The sequence below is a fragment of the Microtus oregoni genome, unplaced genomic scaffold, assembly GCF_018167655.1.
Source record: "Microtus oregoni isolate MIOR12 unplaced genomic scaffold, Mior012 000067F_000, whole genome shotgun sequence".
NCBI classification, from domain to species: domain Eukaryota; kingdom Metazoa; phylum Chordata; class Mammalia; order Rodentia; family Cricetidae; genus Microtus; species Microtus oregoni.
In genome coordinates this window covers 688426-712968 of record NW_024543953.1, presented here as the reverse complement: position 1 = coordinate 712968, position 24543 = coordinate 688426, and the positions used below count along the sequence as shown (strand labels likewise).

The window sequence follows — 24543 nt, the reverse complement described above, 5'->3', positions numbered from 1 at the left end:
TATAAATTCTGGTTCTAGTTTGTGATATCTTTAAAAACATAATCTGCAATATAGAAACATTTCTAAGTATTGAGACTCTGTTCATTTTATTTATTAATTGTATCGCAAGCACATGTGTGTCACAGTGTGCATATGAAGGCAATTAACAGGCATCAGTTGTCTCCTTGAGATCAAACTCCAGTCATCAGTTTTAGCTGCCAGCACCTTGATCCACTGAGCCATTTCTCTGGTACAGTACAGAAATCTCTTGTGTGTGTGTTTGTTGCATTTGCTCTTTCTTATCATTTTCAAGTATTTCTTGTCTATGTTATCCTTAAATGAATAGTTTATTTTAAACAATGAAATGATTGTAAGTGTATCCAGTTTCATGTCTGATTCTAAAGATCAATGAAATAGGATCTTTTTATAACTGAACTCTCTTACCACAGTTCTGTTTTGAAGGCATGTAAACCTTTCATTTTGAGGGTCTCTATATAGAAACACCATATAAAGCTCTATGGGAAGTTGACAACTATTAGGAAAATAACAAGAACTAGTAGTATCAAGTACCTTTTGGAAATATTTCATAACTCTGACCATAATACTGGAAGAGAACTTCTATTATTTCTACTTTGGGCAATTTAAGATTTGATAATCTTGAAATGTGACTGAATAATACTTACTAGAAGTCCTTGTTCCTTTATCGCCATTGTCACAATTCTAGAAGGGTTAGCAGTAAACCCCTCTGTACTCTTTGTGGTTTCAGGTTCTTGAACAGCCAGTGTGAGCTCCTATGATCAACAATAAAACAGTACAGAATTAGATACAAAATCTAAGTAGTATGCACAAAATGTGGAAAGTGTAGCGTCTACTTACATAAATCAGTATTATATTGAAAAGCATTTATCATTACAGTGCTATATATGCCTTTTCTTATAGTATATTGTTTCAGTTGCCTTGATGAGGTTTTTTGAATCTAATTAATTCCTATTAATGTCTAGGAATATAGTACTCTATTATTTATTTTTGGTTCTAAATTATATAATAAATACAGAACTACGATTAAATACAGACAACACACAAATGTCTGAAGCTAATGCTAATGACTAGAAATTATCATAAAAGAACCATCATCAGAAACTGTAGTCAAGATCTGAGTCAAAATTTTAAATTTGAATAGTTGAATTATCAGAGATGGTGATTAAAGAAACTGAGAAAGTCTTTAAAGTTCAAAATTTTAAAGTACTTATCCAAACTTTTGTGATTGCAATCGAGAAGTTAAATAAAATCTTACCTTGTGTAGTTAGCCTACTACCCTGGATATCGAGATATTTCTAGTTCATTTTTCTATGATAGCTAATGTAGCCTTGTCTAATTTCCTAACCTATTACCTTTCCAATGGTATCTATATTTTCTTAATAATTAGTATAGCTTAATTTTGAATTCCAATATAAATTGGCTATGATAATTTTCACTGAATAAACCAACATTAAAACAAATCAGAAGAATTAAAAGAATGATTTCTGAAAATTGTAATAAATAAAAACAAAACATTCTCAGAAATGTGTATTCGAAATCATGTAGGAATTTGTATGTATTTAAGTTTAACTGTATCATCTAAATATTTGTAGTGCAGAAAAGATGACCTAAATCAACATAAATTAGCTATAGAGACAATATAACCTCCACCTAAATTTTTGCCTTTATATGCTCTTAGACCATAGCCTTACAGCTGTCAATAACAACACTGCAAATGTTAACTTTATTTTCATTGTTACAAACTAATTTTCCTACAAATCCACCAGTAAAGAACATGTGGGAAGTGTTTTGCTTGTCCCTCTGATAAACTATAGGAATTAATACCAATTAAGTCTACTTTAGTTTTTTCATTATACTCATAGCCATTGTGATGAATCAGCCTTCACTGAAAATGCTCAGCAGCAACATTGAGTAAATTACAAAATGCAGTGTTTATAGAAGTAAAAATTCATTAAAATATTAGTTTAGAATTTACTATTTCACTGGTGAGAATATACTACTTCACTAAATTGATATTTCAAAAGTATAACTTAAAATTTTCATCAATGAAGTAATTCTTTAGAATTCTATAACTTCAGCTGCAATTCTTCACATAACCACCATGAAAATTTTGGAGAAATAATGCCAAAACCATATGTGAAATGAATTGTAATTCATAATTATTTAGTCCTCCCTCTAATGTTTAATTCATTTAAAATAATTTTCAACGCACATATACATCTATAAACATACAACAGAAAACCCTTACATTGTAGAAAATACAAAGAAAATAATTATTAGCATAATTAAAATTTCAGTTCACTGGCTTTAGTAAGCTATTGAAGGAATTATTAATTCATCTCATATTTTATATAAATATGCACTAAAATAACTAAGACACGAGCTTTTTCATAATATATATATATATATATATATATATATATATATATATATATATACCATGTATTGGTACTACTGTAATTGCCCACAATTTTATTTCATGTATTATTTAATATTATCATTAAATTCATATTTTGATGTCAAAACCAAATACACTACTTTCTGCTCAGGGTTCCAGTTTAATTTAAAAGCAGTGGAACTATCACTCCTTGCCTTATATATCTGTTAGTACTGTGACATGAGCTAGTTAAATTAATTTCAACTCTCTTTCCTGATGTTATGTTGTGAGTTAGAACACATAATATTAAATAACCACACTTATTGTTTAATTTTGTTTTTATTATTGCTAATTACATCTTTAACAGGTACTACTACAATTGAGAAGTATGACCTCAGAACCAACAGTTGGCTCCATATTGGCACTATGAGTGGTCGTAGACTTCAGTTTGGAGTTGCAGTTGTTGATAATAAACTTTATGTCGTGGGAGGAAGAGATGGTTTAAAAACATTGAATACTGTAGAATGTTTTAATCCAGTTACCAAAACCTGGGTTGTGATGCCTCCTATGTCAACACATAGACATGGGCTTGGTAAGATATTTAATGCTATATAATTTTTCAAAAATATGTAGGAAAACTTTTCATACTAGATCAAGGAGCACTTTACAAGGAGATATTCCAAGAATCACAGTGGCTTAAAGGTTCTGGGAAAGTTAAGCAAACTTGAAATGCTCATGGAAATCTTTAATTGTAACATAATGTTATATTTTAATTCTATGTCCCTTCTACCAACATTTGAAAGGGTTCCATTTCAGAGAAGATGTTAATTTTCTGAAGGTCTATTTTATGGAGAATATAAAATGCAACAGAACACTTCCCTCAAGCTCAGTTGGGAGTAAAATTTTTGACAATGGTAAAGTATTATAAGCTCTTGTCAGAAAATTATGCCTCTGCACAACAAGCAAATTTGCATTCACTAAGATATTAAGATATTTTTGAACGCAAATACAGGATAAATATATTTATGTTTAGTACTTTTGCTGATCAGAACTCTAAAGCATAATTAAGGCAGAGGTCTCTACACAATTTATGGATAAGTAATGTTGTGTAGAATATTGGAAAACATTAATTCTCTTGAATATATATCAAGGTACATTGATTTCTCTATACTATGTTCTATGTGCTTAAATATTATGGTATCTGAAAAAATGAAGTATTTGACATTTTTTACAAAGTACGCTTTTATGATTTCAAAAAATATATGTGTAAGCAAATGTATCTATATGTGGGCTTACATACATGCAAATGGTGCCTTGGAGATCAGAAGAAAGTATCAGATCTATTGAAGCCAGAATTGCAGGCATTTGAGAACTGCCAGACATGAGTGCCATAACTGAACTCATCCAGTTCTTGGCAAGATCACAATAGACTTTCATATGGTACTATGGTACTACGTGTCAGATCCAGGACTGGAATTTTCTCACCATTTGTTTTGTTAAATTGTTTCTGTTAAATCATACACAATGTAGTTATTATCTGTTATATCATTATAATTCTTATGCATGTACATGTCCTGAAAAGATATAAATGCAAGCTTTAAAAATGCAATCTAACACATGTTACAAATCACATATGTGAGAAGAATGTACAAAAAGCAATGAGAATCTGATTATTGATGTCTTATCATGAAATATAGTGGTCAGGGGAAGTTTTTCTACGATAATAATCCCATATTTAGCCTCATATGTAATCAATTAATGACTCACATGGGCAGAAAACTATTTCAGATACAAAATAGTTCTTAAAGCAGTTTGTTGCTTCATAAGGCATAGGTAAATGACCCTTTATACTATGCTATCCTTTAGGTGTAGCGACACTTGAAGGACCAATGTATGCTGTTGGAGGTCACGATGGATGGAGTTATCTAAATACTGTAGAAAGATGGGATCCTGATGGACGTCAATGGAATTATGTGGCCAGCATGTCAACTCCTAGAAGCACGGTTGGAGTTGTTGCACTAAATAACAAGTAAACTTAAATATACAAGCTCTTTGTTACCAGACCATGTTGTGCAGTTTCTTTGTTTTGATCATCAGTCAGTAAACATTATACGTTATCAGATCATCCTTATTAGCAATTATAAAAGTCATTTGGTGCCGGGCGATGGTGGCGCACGCCTTTAATCCCAGCACTCGGGAGGCAGAGGTAGGCGGATCTCTGTGAGTTCGAGACCAGCCTGGTCTACAGAGCTAGTTCCAGGACAGGCTCCAAAGCCACAGAGAAACCCTGTCTCGAAAAACCAAAAAAAAAAAAAAAAAAAAAAAAAAGTCATTTGGTGGAATCTTCCTTTCTTTGTGATGGAAAATAGTTTTCTACAATAAATGCTACATTAAAAAACATATAGACTCTATTCAAAATTTTGTCCTGGATCCAGAAATATAAGCAATCTTTGGGGAAAATTTTACATCTTAGTCTTATCTTAAAAGAATCAGAAACTGCATTTTACTTAAATCTTTAGGAAAAGTATATACTCATGAATTTGAAGAACACTATTTTAGATAATCATTTCCAATTTGCCCTAAATAAGTGACATCTTTTGCATTACAAGTCACTCTAAATTTATAAAAGTAATTTGTCTTCCTATGTTTATGAATAAGGTAAGTTATTGTTCACCAATCTCTCCTCTGAGAGTTTAAGGTGCATAAGTAATGAATTCCATCTGGTTTTTCCCTTCCTGAAGACTCACATTTTTTTGATTCTGTAAAAACAAGCTCTCCTGATGCTTCCAAACCTTGAATCAGTACTACATAATTATAATGGTTTTCTTTATTTTTATTTTATTTTCTTCTATTATTGAGATTATTAAATAATTACATCATTTCTTCCTTCCTTTCCCTCCATCCAAACTGTCCCATATACCTTTCATATCTTTCTTGCAAATTTAAGGTTCCTTTTCATTGTTTTCACATTCATGCATATATATGCATATTATTAAATATAATTATAAATTATATTATAAATAAATATAACCTGCTTAGTCTGTATAATGCTACTTACATGTGTGTTTTTCAGAGATATGAAACCTTACTCTCAGTCACATATAGCTTACATGGTAGATAGTTCAGACAATAGTGTAACCAGTGTCAAGATTTATGTGATTCTGTACTACTATGTATGAAATTATTACCTGAACATCAATGAGCTTAGTAAAAACTCAGCACAGGTGTATTTTAGAGCTCAACAGAAAAAGAAATAGTAAATAGTTAAAGCAGAAGAGAGGTTCCTATCTGTAATATCAAGTGATTCAATTCCATAACCCCTCTATACACCACACCAGATTCAAATCATCAAATTGAATTTATTTCATTTTGCTTTATTGAGTTATATTGTTTTCAATTCAGTGTGAAAGAAAGCTACAAACATATGGTTTGATGATTGTTTATCATCTTTATTATTACCATATAATATTTAAATTAAAGCATTATATATTATAATAATTTACATTCATAAGTTATTAAACAACATTTTATAGTTACATTTTCTTCATAAGGATAATCTACCTTCTCAATTTTATTATATTTCATTAGTTGCCTTATATAAACATCTTTTAGGAAAAATATTATATTTAATACTAAACAGCTCATATATGACAGAAAGTATGAAGTGAAACAGATTGACCTCCTGTAACTGCAACTTTGTTGAAACTGATTGTTGGGACTACATATGAAAATAAATCTTCTTGATACCTTCTGAATTTCTGCACATAAATATTTTCCAGATCTTTCAGTGTTAAGTCAAAATTTTTCTTGACAAAAATTAAAGAGGGTTGTTTGGAATAGACTAGGCTTCACCAAGGGCCATAGATAAATACCCATTCGCAAATCCAGTCTTTCTGTTGACAACAGCAATGGATTAGAATATACATTATAAAGTGTAAGAAAATAAAAATGCCTTTATTGTCATCACTGTAAATGAATTTGTGTGACTATGTACACACATATGTGTATATATGTATGTGTGTGTTTATTTTTTTTTTTTTGTAGGCTGTATGCTATTGGTGGGCGTGATGGAAGTTCCTGCCTCAAGTCAATGGAGTACTTTGACCCACACACTAACAAGTGGAGTCTGTGTGCTCCAATGTCAAAAAGACGTGGAGGTATAGGCGTAGCAACGCACAATGGATACTTGTATGTTGTAGGGGGACATGATGCTCCTGCTCCTAACCATTGCTCCAGGCTTTCTGACTGTGTAGAAAGGTAAGTTTTTCCACATGTGGTTTTTTGGACTATTTAATGAGAAAAAAAATTTAAACTACAAAAATGTAATTGGATTCATTAGTTTTTAAAATGGATTTGTACTTTGTAACATTCTACACTTATGCTTTTACAAAGTATTTTGTAAAAGGCCCTATAAATTTAGTATTAAACTTTATGAAACATATTTGTTTAGTTATGTTATAAAGTAGTGGCACAAAAGAGATAAACGTAAAAGGACATTTTTATGCAAAGTTATCAATCAGTCATGTTATCCAAATCAAATTAAGTTTACCATTTCAAAACTCAATTTGGTCTTCAAAGTGATAATAAAATGGACTGTCAAAAATATGAGCAGAATTTCCAAACAAAATTACTTTTCTGAACAACAACTTTACTTATTGCAATAAATATTTCCTTGCTCAAAGCTAATTTTACAGTTTTAGTCTTTGCTCTTTGGGCATCCTCCACCCAGATCACAAATAAAGACACAGAGACCTACTCATACTTATGAATGCTGGAGCTTTGCTTGTTTTTAGCAAGCTTTTCTAACTCAAATTATCCGATTTCTCTTTAACTTTGTTTTGCCTCTGGGCTTTTTACCTTTCTTTATTCTATATATCTTTCTTTCTTTTTAATCTGTGGCTGGGTGGCTGGCCCCCAGTGTCCTCTCTCCTCTTTCTCTTACTTATCTCTCTTTTTATTCTCTTGTTTTATCTCTCTACCAGGCAATCCCACCTATCCTTCTCCTGCCTAGCTATTTATCAGCCATTCAACTCTTTATTAGACCAATCAGTTGTCTTAGACAGGCAAAGTAACACAACTTTACAGAGTTAAACTAATGCAACATAAAAGAATGAAACACATCTTTATATCATTAAACAAATATTCCACAGATTAAACAAATATATCTTTAACTAACATTCTATGATATTTCTCACTTTTCTTTAAATAAAAATAAAATATTTTAACTTTAACATTGTAAAAGTGTACACAACAAAAGCAATTATCAGGCTGGAGTGATGGCTTAGCAGTTAAGAGCACTGACTGCTCATCCAGAGGTCCTGAGTTCAATTCCCAAAACCCACATGGTGGTTCATAACCATCTGTAGTGAGAGCCCTCTTCTGGCCTGCAGCCATGCATGCAGACAGAACACCATACACTGCTTTTATTTAAAAAAAAAAAAAAAGCAGTTATAGGGGCTATAGAGATGGCTCAGAGGCTAAGAGCAATCCCTGCTCTTCCAAACATCCTGAGTTCAATTGCCAGCAACCACATGGTGGCTCATAACCATCTGTAATGGGGTCTGGTACCCTCTTCTGGCCTGCAGGCATACACACATACAGAATATTGTATCCATAATAAATAAATGTAGTGGTAGGAGCGGCAGGCCGCTTCCCACCACCCGGCTATCTTTACCTGAAATAATTACACGGAAACTGTATTCTTTTAAACACTGCCTGGTCCATTAGTTCTAGCCTCTTATTGGCTAATTCTCACATCTTGCTTTAACCCATATTTAATAATCTGTGTAGAACCATGAGGTGTGGCTTACCAGGGAGATTCTTAACCTGCATCTGTGTCGGGTGGGAGAATCATGGCCACTGCCTGACTCGGCTTTCTTTCTCCCAGCATTCTGTTCAGTCTACTCCGCCTATTTAAATTCTGCCCTATCAGGCCAAGCAGTTTTCTTTATTAATTAACCAATGAAAGCAACAGATAGATAACAACACTCCCACTTCAAATAAATAAATATAAAAAAGCAGTTATCAAGTAAGAGTTACATTTACAATTCAGATCCTTTGTATTTAGCAAATTCAAAATAAAATACTCCATTGATTATCTTATCTTAGTGATTCTGAAATGCTATGCCTAATTTATTTTCTATCATGCCTAAGTAAAGCTATAACAATATTTAGTCTTTATCTCCACCAAAGATCCCAGATGGATGTAATATTACCTAACAACAGAGACATTTTGTTTCCTGGACATTCACCCAATGTTCCTTTGCAATGTTGGGGCATCTATTTTTAGCCTACAGGCCTACCATATCTGGCATACTTTTCAGTGAAGCAGAAATTTTGAAGGACTGTTCTACCTTGTATTGGCAAAATCTGACAGTCACTTTCCTCTGTGTCCTGCAGAATGTTTGTCAGACTTTTCTGTGAAGCAGGATTCTTGAAGGACTGTTCCACCTTCTCTTGGCAAACTTTAACAGTTTTTTTTGATGTGCTATACTTGCCCATTGAAAACAAACTCCATATGGAGTTTCTTCAATGTCCATCATTCTTTTATGAAGTAAAGTGTTGATGCCAAAAGCAGATGTGTCTCGTTACCTTGAAAACCTTAGGTTATTAAACATATTAACTGCCACATTCTATAGGTATTTTAAATGTTTGATAATCACCTATCTGTCTAAAATATACTTGCTTAACCTTGAAAACATATCTGATATAACTAAAAGCCTCATTAGTATAGATTAACTACACACCCCATATCCTAATTATACATTGTATTTCTAAATGAGCTGTATAAGCACAATACACAAAATAAAAGTAGAAACATATATACATTATAACAAAAATAACTCTAAATTTGTATAAATATACGAAAATCAATGCCTATGCAAAAAAATAGAGATTAATAATTGTCTTCTTATCCTATATTGCTATATTTCTTTAATGATAACTAACATCCATAACCCACCAAATAACCAACAACGATCTACTCCATCTTTTTGGAATATAGGTTTCATGTTCTCCAAATTGCTTCCTGATATCTGTGGGTGAAGGCTTCTTTAGGGGGTCCCTGTAAATATTGAGATAATGGCCAAGTCCTGACAGACAAGATATATCTTTTGCTGATATATATCACCTGTCAATATCAGCAGCCCTTGCCCAATCAAACCTGATACTTATCAACCTGGAAGGAATCTATAGGTTTTTTTTTTTTTTTTGTAGAAATAAAAACAAAAGCTCTTCTCCAAGGAAATTCATTTTTAAAAATTCTTTTTAAAAGTTAAGATAGACCTAAAGCAGGTTGGTTCCACTTAACAGTCTAGTTCACAATCTCATGTCTGTTAGCCTGCTGCCCTTTGGTTATAGCAATCAAAAAACTCAAGTTCAATAAGGCAATATGTAGGATACAGACTCCATGTGTGTTTTCAAAATTTACATGGCTTATTCTTTTTTATATTACTTTACTTCTAGCTATAAAGTTTTGTTATGTCTTTAACTTTTTTTTAGTAACTATTTTACCCTGTCTCTTTTCTTAAGCCTACATACATTGTAAAACTCACTGTAACCTGTTTAAATGTGTCTCCATATAGACCTCTTTTACTGCATATAGAATAGCTGTTTTTGACTGTATGAGTCTTTAAACTGCTAAGTGGTGTGGCTAGGACCACTGCTGCACTTTTAGCCAGCTTTTCTTAAATTATTCCATTTCTCTTCAACTATGTTTTTTCTCTGTGTTTCTACCTTTCTCTAGTCTATGTCTTTCCTTTCTTCTTACTCCATGACTGCCCATGTTGTTGGGGAGTTGGACCTTTGCCTCCTCCTTTCCTTCTTCTTTTCTCACTCTTCCTCTTCTCTCTCATCTCTCTCATTTATCTTCTCTGTCTGGCAGCCCCAACTATCTTTCTCCTGGTAAACTATTGTCTATTTAGCTCTTTATTACATCAGTCTTGTGTTTTACACATGCAAAATAACTTTGCTTCACAGAGTTAAATAAATGCAACTTAAAAGAGTGTAACACATCTTTTTATCATTAAACCAATTTTCCACAGCATAAATGAATAGAAAACAACTTAAAATAATATTCCATGGCATGAGTTCTTAGAGTGGAAAACATTGGTTTAGATAAATAACATTATTTGTTGCTTAAAATAAAGATCATCTGTCTGTATTCTCTTTCAAAGTAGACAAAATACATAGGCACAAAAATAGTTAAAATAATGTTAAATTATCACCAAATCACAAATTATCAGTGGGATCTCAGAAAACACAGATGATATAAGAGATATTCCCTTAAAGAAATTCATGGAACAGGTAGAATTTGTACGTTGTAGACATATATTTCTGTTGGAATTTTCTTACTAACACACACATACATGCACACACACACATATACACACACAAATAAACACAGGATTGAACACAAGTACACAAATGTCACACACATTAAAGCCATTACTGTAAAGAAAGAGAAGGCTTTCCAGTTTTCTGGTTTCCATCACTGCTATCCAATCTTTTTCTTTTTTTTTTTTTAATTTTTATATTGTTATTACAAATTTTCACCTCCTCTCTTTTCCCTCCCCTTTCCCCCTACTCCTCCTCCCTCTTGAGACCAAAGAGCAGTCAGGGTTCCCTGCCCTGTGGGAAGTCCAAGGTCCTTCCCACTCCATCCAGGTCTAGGAGGGTGAGCATCCAAACAGACTAGGTTCCCACAATGACAGTTCATGCATTAGGATCAAAACCCTGTGCCATTGTCCTTGGCTTCTCAGTCAGCCCTCCTTGTCAGCCACATTCAGAGTCCGGTTCGGTCACAAGTTCCATCAGTCCCAGTCCAGCTGGCCTTGGTGAGTTCCCATCAGATCAGCCCCACCGTCTCACTGGGTGGGCGCAACCCTCGTGGTCCTGAATTCCTTGCTCATGTTCTTTCTCCTTCTGCTCCTCATTTGGACCTTGGGAGCTCAATCCAGAGCTCCAATGTGGGTCTCTGTCTCTATCTCCATCCAATGCCAGATGAAGGTTCTATGGTGATATGCAAGATATTCATCAGAGTGGCTATAGTATAGGGCCAGTTCAGGTGCCCTCTTCTCAGCTGCTCAAGGAACAAGCTGGGGACATCTCCTTGGACACCTGGGAACCTCTCTAGAGTCCAGTCTCTTGCCAACCCTAAAATGGCTTCGTTAATTAAGATATATACTTTGCTGCTCCCATATCCACTCTTCCTCCATCCCAACCATCCCATTCCCCCAAGCTCTCCCCATCCTCCCCTTCTCACTTCTCTAACCCCTTCTCCCCTTACCGTGGCATTTTCTTCTGTAATAAGAGAATTATAATAATAATTGGACACTATATTTTTAAAAATCATGAAATTAAATTATATGAATATAAAAATGATTTCAAATTATTTGTGTGAATTTTGGAAGCTTATACTACATAAGAGATACAACCATGGTAATTTGAAATGAGATCTACAGTACTTCATTAGTCTGTGATATTCCTTATGGGTCCACTTTGGAAATATGTAATAATAATCAAAAATGAATTGCTTTGCTTGCAGTTCTTTTTTTTTTTCTTTTTTTCTTGTTTATTTTTTTTTTAGTTGTTGAAAAAGAATTTCCACCTCTTCCCCATTTCCTATTTCCCCCTCCTCCCACATATTGCCCCCTCCCCCCTCTCCTCTCCCCCTCCCCCTCCCCCCCACTCCATTCCCCCTCCCTCTCGAGAATGAAGAGCAGTCCAGATTCCCTGCCCTGCTGGAACTACAAGGTCCTCCCACTTCTATCAAGGTCCAGGAGGGTGAACATCCAAACAGGCTAGGGCAGTTCATGTATTAGGGTCGAAACCTAGTGCCATTGTCCTTGGCTTCTCATCAGCCTTCATTGTCCACCATGTTAAGAAAGTACGGTTTCATCCTATGCTCATTCAGTCCCAGTCCAGCTGGCCTTGGTGAGCTCCCAATAGATCAGTTCCACTGTCACAGTGGGTGGGTGCACCCCTCGTGGTCCTGACTTCCTTGCTCATGTTCTCCCTCCTTCTGCTCCTCATTTGGATGTTAAGAGTTTAGTCCGGTGCTCCAGTGTGGGTCTCTATGTCTATCTCGATCCATCGCCAGATGAAGGTTTTAAGATGTTATGCAACATATTCATCAGTATGGCTATGGGATAGGGTCATTTCAGGTTCCCTCTCCTCAGTTGCCCAAGGTACTAGCTGGGGACATCTCCCTGGACACCTGAGAGCCCCTCTAGAGTCAAGTCTCTTGCCAACCCTAAGGTGGCTCCCTTAATTAGGATATATATTTCTCTGCTCCCATATCCACCCTTCCTTTATCGTAACCAACCCATTCCTCTGAGCTCCCCCAATTCTCCGCTTCTCATTTTCTCACCCCATTTCCCCTTAACCCTTCCCACCTCACCCCCAAGTTCCCAGTTTTTGCCCGGCAATCTTGTCTACTTCCCATATCCAGGCAGATGACTATATGTTTCTCTTTGGGTTCACCTTCTTATTTAGCTTCTCTAGGATCACAAATTATAGGCTCAATGTCCTTAATTTATGGCTAGAAACCAATTATGAGTGAGTACATACCATGTTCATCTTTTTGGGTCTGGGTTACCTCACTCAGGGTTGTGTTTTCTATATCCATCCATTTGCATGCAAAATTCACGATGTCATTGTTTTTTACCGCTGAGTAGTACTCTAATGTGTATATATTCCACACTTTCTTCATCCATTCTTCCATTGAAGGACATCTACGTTGTTTCCAGGTTCTGGCTATTACAAATAATGCTGCTATGAACATAACTGAACAAATGCTTTTGTCATATGATTGGGCATCTCTTGGGTATATTCCCAAAAGTGGTATTACTGGATCTTGGGGTTGGTTGATCCTGAATTTCCTGAGAAATCGCCACACTGATTTCCAAAGTGGATTCACAAGTTTGCATTCCCACCAGCAATGGATGTGTGTGCCCCTTACTCCACAACCTCTCCAGCAAAGGCTATCATTGGTGTTTTTAATTTTAGCCCCTCTGACAGGTGTAAGATGGTATTTCAAAGTTGTTTTAATTTGAATTTTCCTGATCGCCAAGGAGGTTGAGCATGACCTTAAGTGTCTTTTGGCCATTTGAACTTCTTCTGTTAAAAATTCTCTGTTCAGTTCAGTGTCCCATTTTTTAATTTGGTTAATTAGCAATCTAAAGTCTAGTTTCTTGAGTTCTTTATATATTTTGGAGATCAGACCTTTGTCTGTTGTGGGGTTCATGAAGATCTTCTCTCCATCAGTGGGTTTTTTTTTTTTTTGTCTTAGTGACAGTGTCCTTTGCTTTACAAAAGCTTCTCAGTTTCAGGAGGTCCCATTTATTCAATGTTCTCCTTAATGTTTGTGCTGCTGGGCATATACGTAGGAATTGATCTCCTGTGCCCATGTGTTGTAGAGTGCTTCTCACTATCTCCTCTATCAGGTTCAGTGTGTTCAGCCTGATATTGAGGTCTTTAATCCATTTGGACTTGAGTTTTGTGCATGGCGATAGATATGGATCTATTTTCATTCTTCTACAGGTTGACAACCAGTTCTGCAAGCACCATTTGATGAAGATAATTTCTTTCTTCCATTGAATACTTTTAGCTCCTTTATCGAAAATCGGGTGTTCATAGGTTTGTGGGTTAAAATCCGGGTCTTCTATTCCATTGATCGACTTCTTCGTTTTTATGCCAATACCAAGCTGTTTTCAATACTGAAGCTCTATAATAGAGTTTGAAGTCAGGGATGGTAATGCCTCCAGAAGTTCCTTTATTGTATAAGATTGTTTTGACTATCCCTGGGTTTTTTTTGTTTTTCCATATAAAGTTGATTATTGTTCTCTAAAGATCTGTGAAGAATTTCAATGGGATTTTAATGGAGATTGCAATGAATCTATAAATTGCCCTTGGTAGAATTGCCATTGCTATGTTGATACTCCCAATCCAAGAGCAAGGGAGATCCTTCCATTTTCTGGTATCCTCTTCAGTTTCTTTCTTCAAAGACTTAAAGTTCTTGTCAAATAGATCCTTCACTTCCTTGGTTAGAGTTACCCCAAGATATTTTATGCTATTTGTGTCTATCGTGAAAGGTGATGCTTCTCTGATTTCCCTCTCTGCTTCCTTATCCTTTCTGTATAGGAGGGTGACAATTTTTTTGGAATTGATCTTATATCCTGTTACTCTACTAAAGGTGTTTATCTGCTGTAGGAGTTCTTTTATGGAGTTTTTGGAGTCGCTTATGTACACTATCATATCATCTGCAAATAATGAAAGTTTAACTTCTTCCTTACCAATTCGAATCCCTTTGATCCCCTTATGTTGTCTTATTGCTATTGCTAGAACTTCAAGCACTATATTGAAGAAGTATGGAGAGAGTGGACAGCCTTGTCATGTTCCTGATTTTAGTGGGATGGCTTTGAGTTTCTCTCCATTTAATTTGATGTTAGCTGTCGGCTTGCTATAAATAGCTTTTATTATATTTAGGTATGACCCTTGTATCCCTAATCTCTCCAATACTTTTATCATAAAGGGGTGTTGAATTTTGTCAAATGCTTTTTCAGCATCTAATGAAATGATCATATGGTTTTTTTCTTTCAGTTTATTTATATGATGGATTACATTGATAGATTTTCATATGTTGTACCAGCCCTGCAACCCTGGCATGAAGCCTACTTGATCGTAATGGATAATTTTTCTAATATGTTCTTGGATTCGGTTTGCCAGTATTTCATTGAGGATTTCCGCATCGATGTTCATGAGAGAGATTGGCTTGTAATTCTCTTTCCTGGTTGAGTCTTTTTGTGGTTTTGATATCAGGGTAACTGTAGCTTCATAGGAGGAATTTGGCAATGACTTTTTTGTTTCTATATTGTGAAATACATTAAGGAGTATAGGTATTAGGTCTTCTCAGAAATTCTGGTGGAATTCTGCATTGAAACCGTCTGGACCTGGGCTTTATTTGGTAGGGAGGTTTTTGATAAAAACTTCTAATTCTTCGCAACTAACAGGTCTATTTAGATTGTTCATGTGTTCCTGGTCTAACTTTAGTATATGGTACTCATCTAAAAAAGTTTCCATTTCTTTAACATTTTTCAATTTTTTGGCATATAGGCTTTTGTAATAAGATCTAATGATTTTCTGAATTTCCTCTGTGTCTGTGGTTATGTCTCCCTTTTCATTTCTTATCTTGTTAATTTGTGTATTCTCTCTCCGCCATTTGATTAGTTTGGATAGGGGTTTATCAATCTTGTTGATTTTCTCCAAGAACCAGCTTCTTGTTTCTTTGACTCTTTGGATTGTTTTCTGTGTTTCTATTTTGTTGATTTCAGCTCTTAGTTTGATTATTTCCAGTCCTCTACTCCTCCTAGGTGAGTCTGCTTCTTTTTTTTTCTAGAGCTTTCAGGTGCGCTGTTAAGTCTCCAAGGTGTGCTTTCTGTTTTCTTTAAGTGGGCACTTAGTGCTATGAACTTTCCTCTTAGTACTGCTTTCATAGTGTCCCATAGGTTTGAGTATGTTGAATCTTTATTTTCTTTGAATTCAAGAAAGACTTTAATTTCTTTATTTCTTCCTTGATCCAGGTGTGGTTCAGTAGTTAACTGTCGGGTTTCCATGAGTTCGTTGGCTTTCTGGGGGTAGCATTGTTGTTGAATTCTAACTTTAATCCACAGTGATCCAATAAGACACAATTGGTTACTAATTTTTTTTTGTAACTGTGGAAGTTTGCTTTGTTACCGAGTATGTAATCATTTTTGGAGAAGGTTCCATGAGCTGCTGTAAAGAAGGTACATTCTTTCCTATTTGGATGGAATGATCTATAGATGTCTATTGAGTCCATTTGATTCATTACCTCCCTTAATCCTCTTATTTCTCTGTTAGGTTTCTGTCTGATTGACCTGTCCATTGGTGAGAGAGGAGTGTTGAAATCTCCTACTATTAGTGTGTTTGGTTTGATGACTGCCTTGAGTTTTAGTAATGTTTCTTTTACGTACGTGGGTGCTTTTATATTAGGGGCATAGATATTCAGGATTGAGATTTTGTCCTGATTAATTGTTCATGTTATGTGTAAAAAATGTCCCTCTCCATCTCCTCTCATTGATTTTAGTTTGAATTCAACTTCGTTAGAAATTAGTATGGCCACACTTGCTTGTTTCTTCGGTCCATTTGCTTGATAAACCTTTCCCCAGCCCTTTACTCTGAGTAGATGTCTGTCTTTGTGGTTAAGGTGTGTTTCTTGTAAACAGCAGAATGTTGGATCCTGTTTTCATATCCAATCTCTTAGCCTGTGTCTCTTTTTAGGTGAGTTGAGTCCATTGATATTAAGTGATATTAATGACCAGTGGTTGATAACTCCGGTCATTTTTTATTTTTCTTTTTTTTTTTTTTTTTGGTATTAGAGTTTGTGTGTTTCCCATCTTTGAGTTGTGCTGTTGAAGGGTCGTTAGATGTCTGAGTTATTGTGGGCATTGTTGTATTCCTTGGGTTGTGATTTTCCTTCTATTCCTTTCTGTAAGGCTGGATTTGTGGCTACGTATGTTTTAAATTTGTTTTTATCCTGGAAAATTTTGTTTTCTCCATTTATAGTGAACGAAAGCCTGGCTTGGTATAGTAGTCTGGGCTTGCATCCATGGTCTCTTAGTTTTTGCAGTACATCTATTCAGGACCTTCTGGCTTTCATGGTTTCCATAGAGAAGTCAGGTGTAAGTCTGATAGTTTTACCTTGACCTTTTTCCTTTGCAGCTCTTAATATTCTTTCTTTATTCTGTGTATTTTGTGTTTTGATTATTATATGGTGAGGAGATTTTTTTTGATCCAGTCTATTCAGTTGTCTGTATGCTTCTTGAACCTTCGAAGGAATAGCTTTCTTTAGGTTGGGAAAGTTTTCTTCTATAATTTTATTAAATATATTTTCTGGACCGTTGAGCTGTACTTCTCCTTCTTCTACCCCTATTATTCTTAGGTTTGATCCTTTTATTGTGTCCCAGATTTCCTGAATGTTTTGTGATGAGAATTTGTTGGTTTTGCTGTTTTCTTTGATCAGTGTGTTTATTTTCTCTATGGTATCTTCAGTGTCTGACATTCTTTCTTCTATCTCTTGTAATCTGTTGGTAGTACTTGTCTCTGTAGTTCCTGTTCATTTACCCAGATTTTCCATCTCCATCCTATCCTCAGTTTGTGTTTTCTTCATTATTTCCATTTCATTCTTCAAGTCTTGAACCATTTCCCTTACCTGTTTGATTGCTTTTTCTTGTTTCTCTTGGTTGTCTTGGGTATCTTTGAGAGATTTATTCATTTCCTCTACCTTTTTGTTTGTGATCTCTAATTGTTTATGGCAGTTTTTCACCTCCTGTTTAAGGTCTTCTATTATTTTCATATAATTCAGTTTAGAGTCGATTTCTTCTATTTCTTCTCGAGTAGGGTGTACAATTCTTCTTGTTTCGGGATCCCTGGATTCTGGTGATGTCATGTTGCCTTTCAGGTTGTTAGAGGAATTCTTGCATTGGCGCCTTCCCATCTCTTCATTCAAATGGAGCCAGGAGAGGCCTGGTGTCTTGGTCCAGTCTTTGCTGTGACTGACTCTCTAGGTGGATCTCCTCAGTGTAGAAGCAGGAACCGTTCCCTGCAGATGGAGCTCCTCAGCACCGAAACATGGACTTCTGGTAGTCCAATGACCTGCGGACAAAAGGGCGAACTTGGAGGGGGGGGGCTTGGCGGGGTCGGTAGAGCACAGGAGACCCTACAGCACAAGCTGAAGGTGCCCACGATCTCTTTTGGGGATCCTAGAGGCCTCACCGATAGGCAGGCACTCACTGCTCTTGGTGGGTATACTTAGTGTAGGAGCAGAGAACTGTTCTTGAGCAAAGGACTTAACAGACAACAGGCCAGGCTTGGGGGGGGGGGGCTGGTTGGTGTGTAAGAAAGACAGCCCTGTAGCAGGAGCTGGGGGAGAGGGGGTTGTGCTCTCTTCCGGGACAATCTGCCCCTGGATAGCACACACTCACCCATCCAGATGGAACTCCTCAGCACTGAAACCACTGCTAACCAATCTTAACTTAATAGAGGAAATGACTTATTTAGGTTATAATCCACTATTGAGGAAGCAAAGTTATGAATTGCAGCAAGAATAAGGAGGCAGAACTGAAGCAGAGACAGTGAAGGAACACTACTTGTTCCTAAAGGCTTACTAAGCTTGTATCTTTATACAGCCCACGAGCATCTGCCCTGTGATGGCATTGCCAAAAATGGAGTTCACATTGACCATTAAGCAAGAAAATGCACACAGGCATGCCTTCAATCCAATGATTTGGAGACAATTCCTTAATTGAGTTTCCCACTTTTCCAGTGATTCCAGTTTGTGTCAAATTGACAAAACTAACCAGCAAAACAGAAAAAAAAAGTTTTACATTTACAACATTATTACTTGTTGAAAAATGGTGACTTGCCCATTTCCCTGGAATTGTCTTAACCATTACTTAACATAGGAGAATTTAACTTTGATGATTCCCCATCCATCAGTGTTTATTTTCTATAATGTTAATTTAAAATGCAGTTCAAGAAGTCAAAGAAATTATTTCTAAGCATTCTATCATGTGTGCAATGGGCCCATTATTAAGTCTCCTATTTGTAAGAACATTAGAAATCTCCATTAGAATTAATGTGTTTAATTTATGTGTCTATATAGACTGAGTGAAAAGAGAAAGAAACAGGGAGATAAGTGGTGTTATTACAAGTTGAATATAATTAATTAGTCAGTGTGTTGCTTCATAACTTTATAGGTTTCATATTAATTAATAATTTCATTTCCTTCTTAAAATTCAATATTTTCTGCTGGGTTTTATCCAAGTGCTAGTGCCTTAACATTTGTCAACAATGTTAAAACCTAGTTTCAATTCTCAAGTATGCCAATAATGAAGAAATTAAGCAAAATCATAACAATTCAACATTTTCTGAATTAAATAATAACCTGATAATATTAGTATTTTGAGATTTGATTATGTATGAATTAAAAATACTTGAGAATTTATGTGAACATGGGAGGAATCACCTCTGTGAGTTTTCACTCACTTCTACTTATAATTAATTAATTTGACCACTATAGACTCAATTACATTATTATTTGGAAAATACTACACATAGAGAATCAACTGTAGCTTTTCTCATTCTAAATTTCAACATACCATAACAATTTAACATGACACAGTAAGGACATTCAATAATGTAAAAGATACATAAAGATAATCTTGATAATTTGTGGGTTTCTGATATTATTAAAATATTATTGAAATAATCTAAAATTCAGAAAAAAGTTAAAATGAGACTTTTAGGTATCTATTGAAAATTTGTTAAGATTAAAAGATGTAATCCTAATATAATTAGTAAAAGGTGACATACAAGATAACACTTTCAATGTGCTTTTACAAATAGATCAACATGGTTAGAGCGCATGTAATGTATACTTGTATTAATTTACTTTTCACACTTTTTAGAGTCAATGTTACGTAGTTTAAGCATACAGGTCAAAGTTATAGAAAAGTTATCTATGGGAGACTTTAATGCCAAATTTGTATAACATATGAATTGAGTATGGACAAAAGAAATACCTGATGGAAAAAGGAAGCACTTTTTCTGTATGCTTTGTGTGTCCTCTTGTGGCTGGAGAGAGCTATATCGTGTACATATTCTTTAATTCTTCAATTCTTTATACTTTTTTTTAACTCTTTTGTCTTGTATAGCAAACCTATGGTTGATAATGCTTTTCAGTGTTCCTAATTATGTATTTTACACAATAACACATTTTATTAATGCCTATTGATTTTTATTGTGATATTACTGAATTTTACCTCTCATTTTTCTTCATAAATCTCTTAAGATATGATCCAAAAAGTGATTCGTGGTCAACTGTGGCACCTTTGAGTGTTCCTCGTGATGCTGTTGCAGTATGCCCCCTTGGAGACAAACTCTATGTGGTTGGCGGATATGATGGTCATACATATCTGAATACTGTTGAATCATATGATGCTCAGAAAGATGAATGGAAAGAGGTATTATAGTAAAAATCTTCATGTTATTATATTTCAGAATTTATATATCAAATTCTTGTGGTCCATTATTTCATTTAATTCTCAAAAAACTTTGAGTAGTAGTATCATTAGCTGTGTGAAAAAGCACAGTTGAAAAACTGAGAAAATTGTCACAAAAGTAAAAACTTAATGCCAAAGCACCTGATCTTCCAGAAGCCATCTACAGTCTTCAATGATCTGAGCTGCAACTTTCTTATTTAAGGACAAGGCAAAAGTTGGGTCAAGGCAGTAAAAATTCTTTGAAGGCCAACCTTCTGGGTTATACTAAAGGCAGTGTTTCTTTTTTGTTTGTGTTTTAGGAAGTACCTGTGAATGTTGGAAGAGCCGGAGCATGTGTTGTAGTTGTGAAGCTACACTGAAACTCTCATTAGCTAATACAATGGAATAGAATTATCTCAAGAATGAAGAAGACATATCCTCTTTTCAGAAGTTGATAGCAGATTCAAATGCTGTTGTGTTGTTTTCACGTGTAGTTGAAATTTTTAACATTCATACGGCTGAAAAATGTGGATTACATGTTACTGTTGAGTATATGTGCTGTCTCAGCTTATAATCTAATGCAAAATCCCATGGGCTATGTTTAGCCTCATTAGCATAAAATGTTAAAGTACCTAACAAACATTTGGCAGTGGGCAGTATTTGAAGGTGATGAATGCATTAACAGTTTTCGTGTAAGGGTCTAGGAAGTAAAACATTTTCTATTGAAGGTACTCTACCATCTGGAATAACTTAATAAAAAAGAATGACAGAAGCTTTAAAGCATACCATCTTGTTTCAAACAATAGCTCACCTAGCTAATAATACCTCACATTAGCCAAGAAGAAAGTGTTTTCTGTGCCATGCATGAAACAGGTCATTCACTGATGTAATTTCCTATACTAATTACACAATGTCAAACTTTTCACAGGCTATTATTTTCAGTTAACTTTCTGCTAAAATATGTATATAAATTTTCTATCCCATGACATGGTGTGTTGATAGATTCATTTGCAGTAAAGTATCATAATGTCGCATATACAATCTATCATCTAATAGTGAATATTATATTGTTACAAACTTTGCCTGAGGGCCTCATTGTACAGAAGTTTATTCTTTCCTCAAACATTTAATATTTTCTCAATAAACACCTTCGATTATGTTAAAATTTGATCTAAACAAAGTTAAAGTTGAGAATATGATGCACAATATTAACAACGGAAACACTAAAAAGTTTAACATAGATAGTCAATTCTATAATTTTTCTTTACTTATCTATACCTAATCTTCTTTTAATTTCATAATCATGTTTACCTAGCAGTAAATAGTAAAGACACATGTACTACAAAACTACACTTTTGAAAATAAAAATAAAAAGAGTATTTGAGTATTACTTTAGCTTTTATTTTATTTTCATTTACACTACTTAAAGATAAAACATTATGGTGAAATATTGAAAACTCATGTTTTTGAAGTTAACTTTTCAAGTAAATGTTCCATTTTTGAATTTCTATAATACTTCTCATAAAAGGAACTTTGCCTTGTAGAATATCAAAACAAGCAACAAAATCCAGAGTAATGCTTTAAAAATGCTACTTACTACCTATTAATTTTTTTTAATATCACAGCATATGTTGAAAAAAAGGTATTTGTACTTTGGTAAATTGAATCTAAATAAAATCTTTTCCATCTGACTATAATGATTGTCATTCTAAAATATGTCCAGTGCAAGTTGTATGATTTTTCTGATGCTGTAGTGCCCCCAAAGCAAAAATATTTTAATGCTAATACACAATTCCCCTCCTTTGTTTCTTATTTTGTCTATAATTCTCAACAAAGTGGTGCAGACTTCACATCAAAGGTGGCATAGAAAGGTTAGCATACACACAAAAAAAGAAACATAAGACATTTCTGGATTTTAATGTTTATTTTAGCATTTTTTAATTATACATACTAATAAGTTGCCTTGTGACATTTCCTACATGTACATAAGGCATGTTTATCATATTAATCCTTTATATACCATCTCTTTTCTTCCCTTACTCCTACTAATCTCCTCTCTCTCCTTAGCTAGCTCTTTCTTTAATAACTTTTATATTTACCTTTTTGAACTCACTGTAAACAAATGAGTTCCATTAGTGCTATTTACAGTAGCATGGGTGACAGGTTGGTTAGATGTGTTAAATTGTATTTTTATCAAATTAATGTGAAAGTACAAATGTCACAATTCTTTAACCCCATCACAATTTTTTCCTCATGAATATGAACATGTTTGAAATGGAGAACACAGATTTTATTTATTTTGTATTTTATTTTTTTTAAAAAAAAACCTATCGTTTTTTTCATTTTACATAACAATCCCAGTTTCTCTCTCCCCTCTTCCCATTCCCTCCACCTTCCTTCCCACACCCCATCCCCTCTTCAGAGAGGGTAAGGGTCATTGCTTTAAGGAAAAACCAAGGCCTTCCCTACTATATCTACAGTGAGCAAGGTATTCCCTCCAGAAACAATGGATTTTAAAAAGTCAGTACAAGCAGTATGGATAAAAGCTGGTCCCATTGCCAGTGGCCCTGTAGTCTGCCACAGCCATATAACTGTCACCCACATACAGAGGGCTTAATTTGGTCATCTGCTGATTACTTCCCTGTCCAGCCAGAATTGATGAGCATTCATTAGCTCAGGTAAACTGTTTCAGTGGGTATCTTGATCTCTTTGCTCATATTCTCACTCCTCCCGCTCTTTGACTAGGCTTTGGGAGCCCAACCCAGTGCTCAGCTGTGGATCTCTGCCTCTGCTTCCATCAGTTGCTGGGAAAAGTTTCTATGGTGATATTTAAGATTGTCATCAATCTGACTACAGAGCAAGGCCAGTTCGGGCACCCTCTCCACTATTGTTTACGATCTTAGCTGGGGTCATCCTTGTGGATTCCAAGGAATTTATCTCATGACAGTCTTCTTGATAGACCCATAATGGCTCCCTCAATCAAGATATCTCTTTCATTGTTCTCCATCTCTGTCCTTGCTCCATCTCAACCATCCCATTCTGTAAATTCTCCTCCTCTTAGACCCTTCTTCCCTCCTCTTCCTCTTCTGCCTTTCCTTCTTTCACTCCGAATGCTTCTAATATTCTCAAGGAGATCATTTATATCCCCTCTTCCCAGGGGGATCTATATATGTTTCTCTAAGGATACTCCTTGTTACTTAGCCTCTCTGGAGTCATGGATTATAGGCTTATCCTTTGCTTTACAGTTAGAATCCACTTATGAGTCAGTACATAGCATGTTCATCTTTCTGTGTCTGGGTTTCCTCACTCAGCATGTTTATTTTTTTCTGGTTCCATCTATGTACAGCAAATTTCAAGATGTCATTGCTTTATATTGCTGAGTAGTACTCCATTATGTAGCTATCATGGTTTCTTTACCCATTCTTTGGTGGAGGAGCATCTAATTTGTTTCCAAGTTCTTGATATTACAAATAATGCTGCTATGAACATAGTTGAACAAATATCCTTGTAGTATGATTGAGCATCATTTAGGTTATGTCTAAGTGTGGTATTGCTGGGTTTTGTGGTAAGTTGATTCCCAATTTTCTGAAAACAAGAACAAACAAACAAAAAAAAAACACCATACTCATTTCCAGACTGTTGTACAAATTTGCATTCCCACCAGCAATGGAGGAATGACCCCCTGCTGCACATCCACTCCAACATTAATTATCATTACTGTTTTTTGATTTTAGCCATTCTGATAGGTGTAAGATGGTATATCAGAATTGGTTTGAATTGCATTTCTCAGATAGCTATGGATGCTGAACATTTCTTTAAGTATCTTTTGCCCATTTGAGATTCTTCTTTTGAGAATTCTCACTTAGACATTTATCCCATTTTTTAAATTAGATTATTTGATACTTTGATGTCTAATTTCTTGAGTTCTTTATATATTTTTGAAATCAGTTCTCTGTCTTATATAGAGTTGGTGATGATATCTTCCCATTCAATGTGCTGCCTTTTTATCTTATTGACTGTATTCTTTGCTTTACAGAAGCTTCTCAGTTTCAGGAGGGCCCATTTATTGATTGTTGTTCTCAGTGTCTG

The 24543-nt window shown here is 34.9% G+C and overlaps 1 protein-coding gene across 2 annotated transcripts in view; it reads left to right on the top strand.

Moving 5' to 3' along the window:
• Positions 1-22145, top strand: part of Klhl4 (kelch like family member 4) — an 87359-nt gene extending 65214 nt beyond the window's left edge. For both annotated transcript variants that reach the window (XM_041640974.1, XM_041640973.1), the window contains exons 7-11: positions 2763-2987; positions 4262-4424; positions 6440-6652; positions 20265-20436; positions 20775-22145. In XM_041640974.1, the coding sequence (XP_041496908.1) occupies positions 2763-2987; positions 4262-4424; positions 6440-6652; positions 20265-20436; positions 20775-20834 (833 nt within the window). In that variant the 3' untranslated portion in view covers positions 20835-22145. The remainder of the gene's footprint in view (positions 1-2762; positions 2988-4261; positions 4425-6439; positions 6653-20264; positions 20437-20774) is intronic.
• The last annotated feature ends 2398 nt before the right edge of the window (positions 22146-24543 follow it).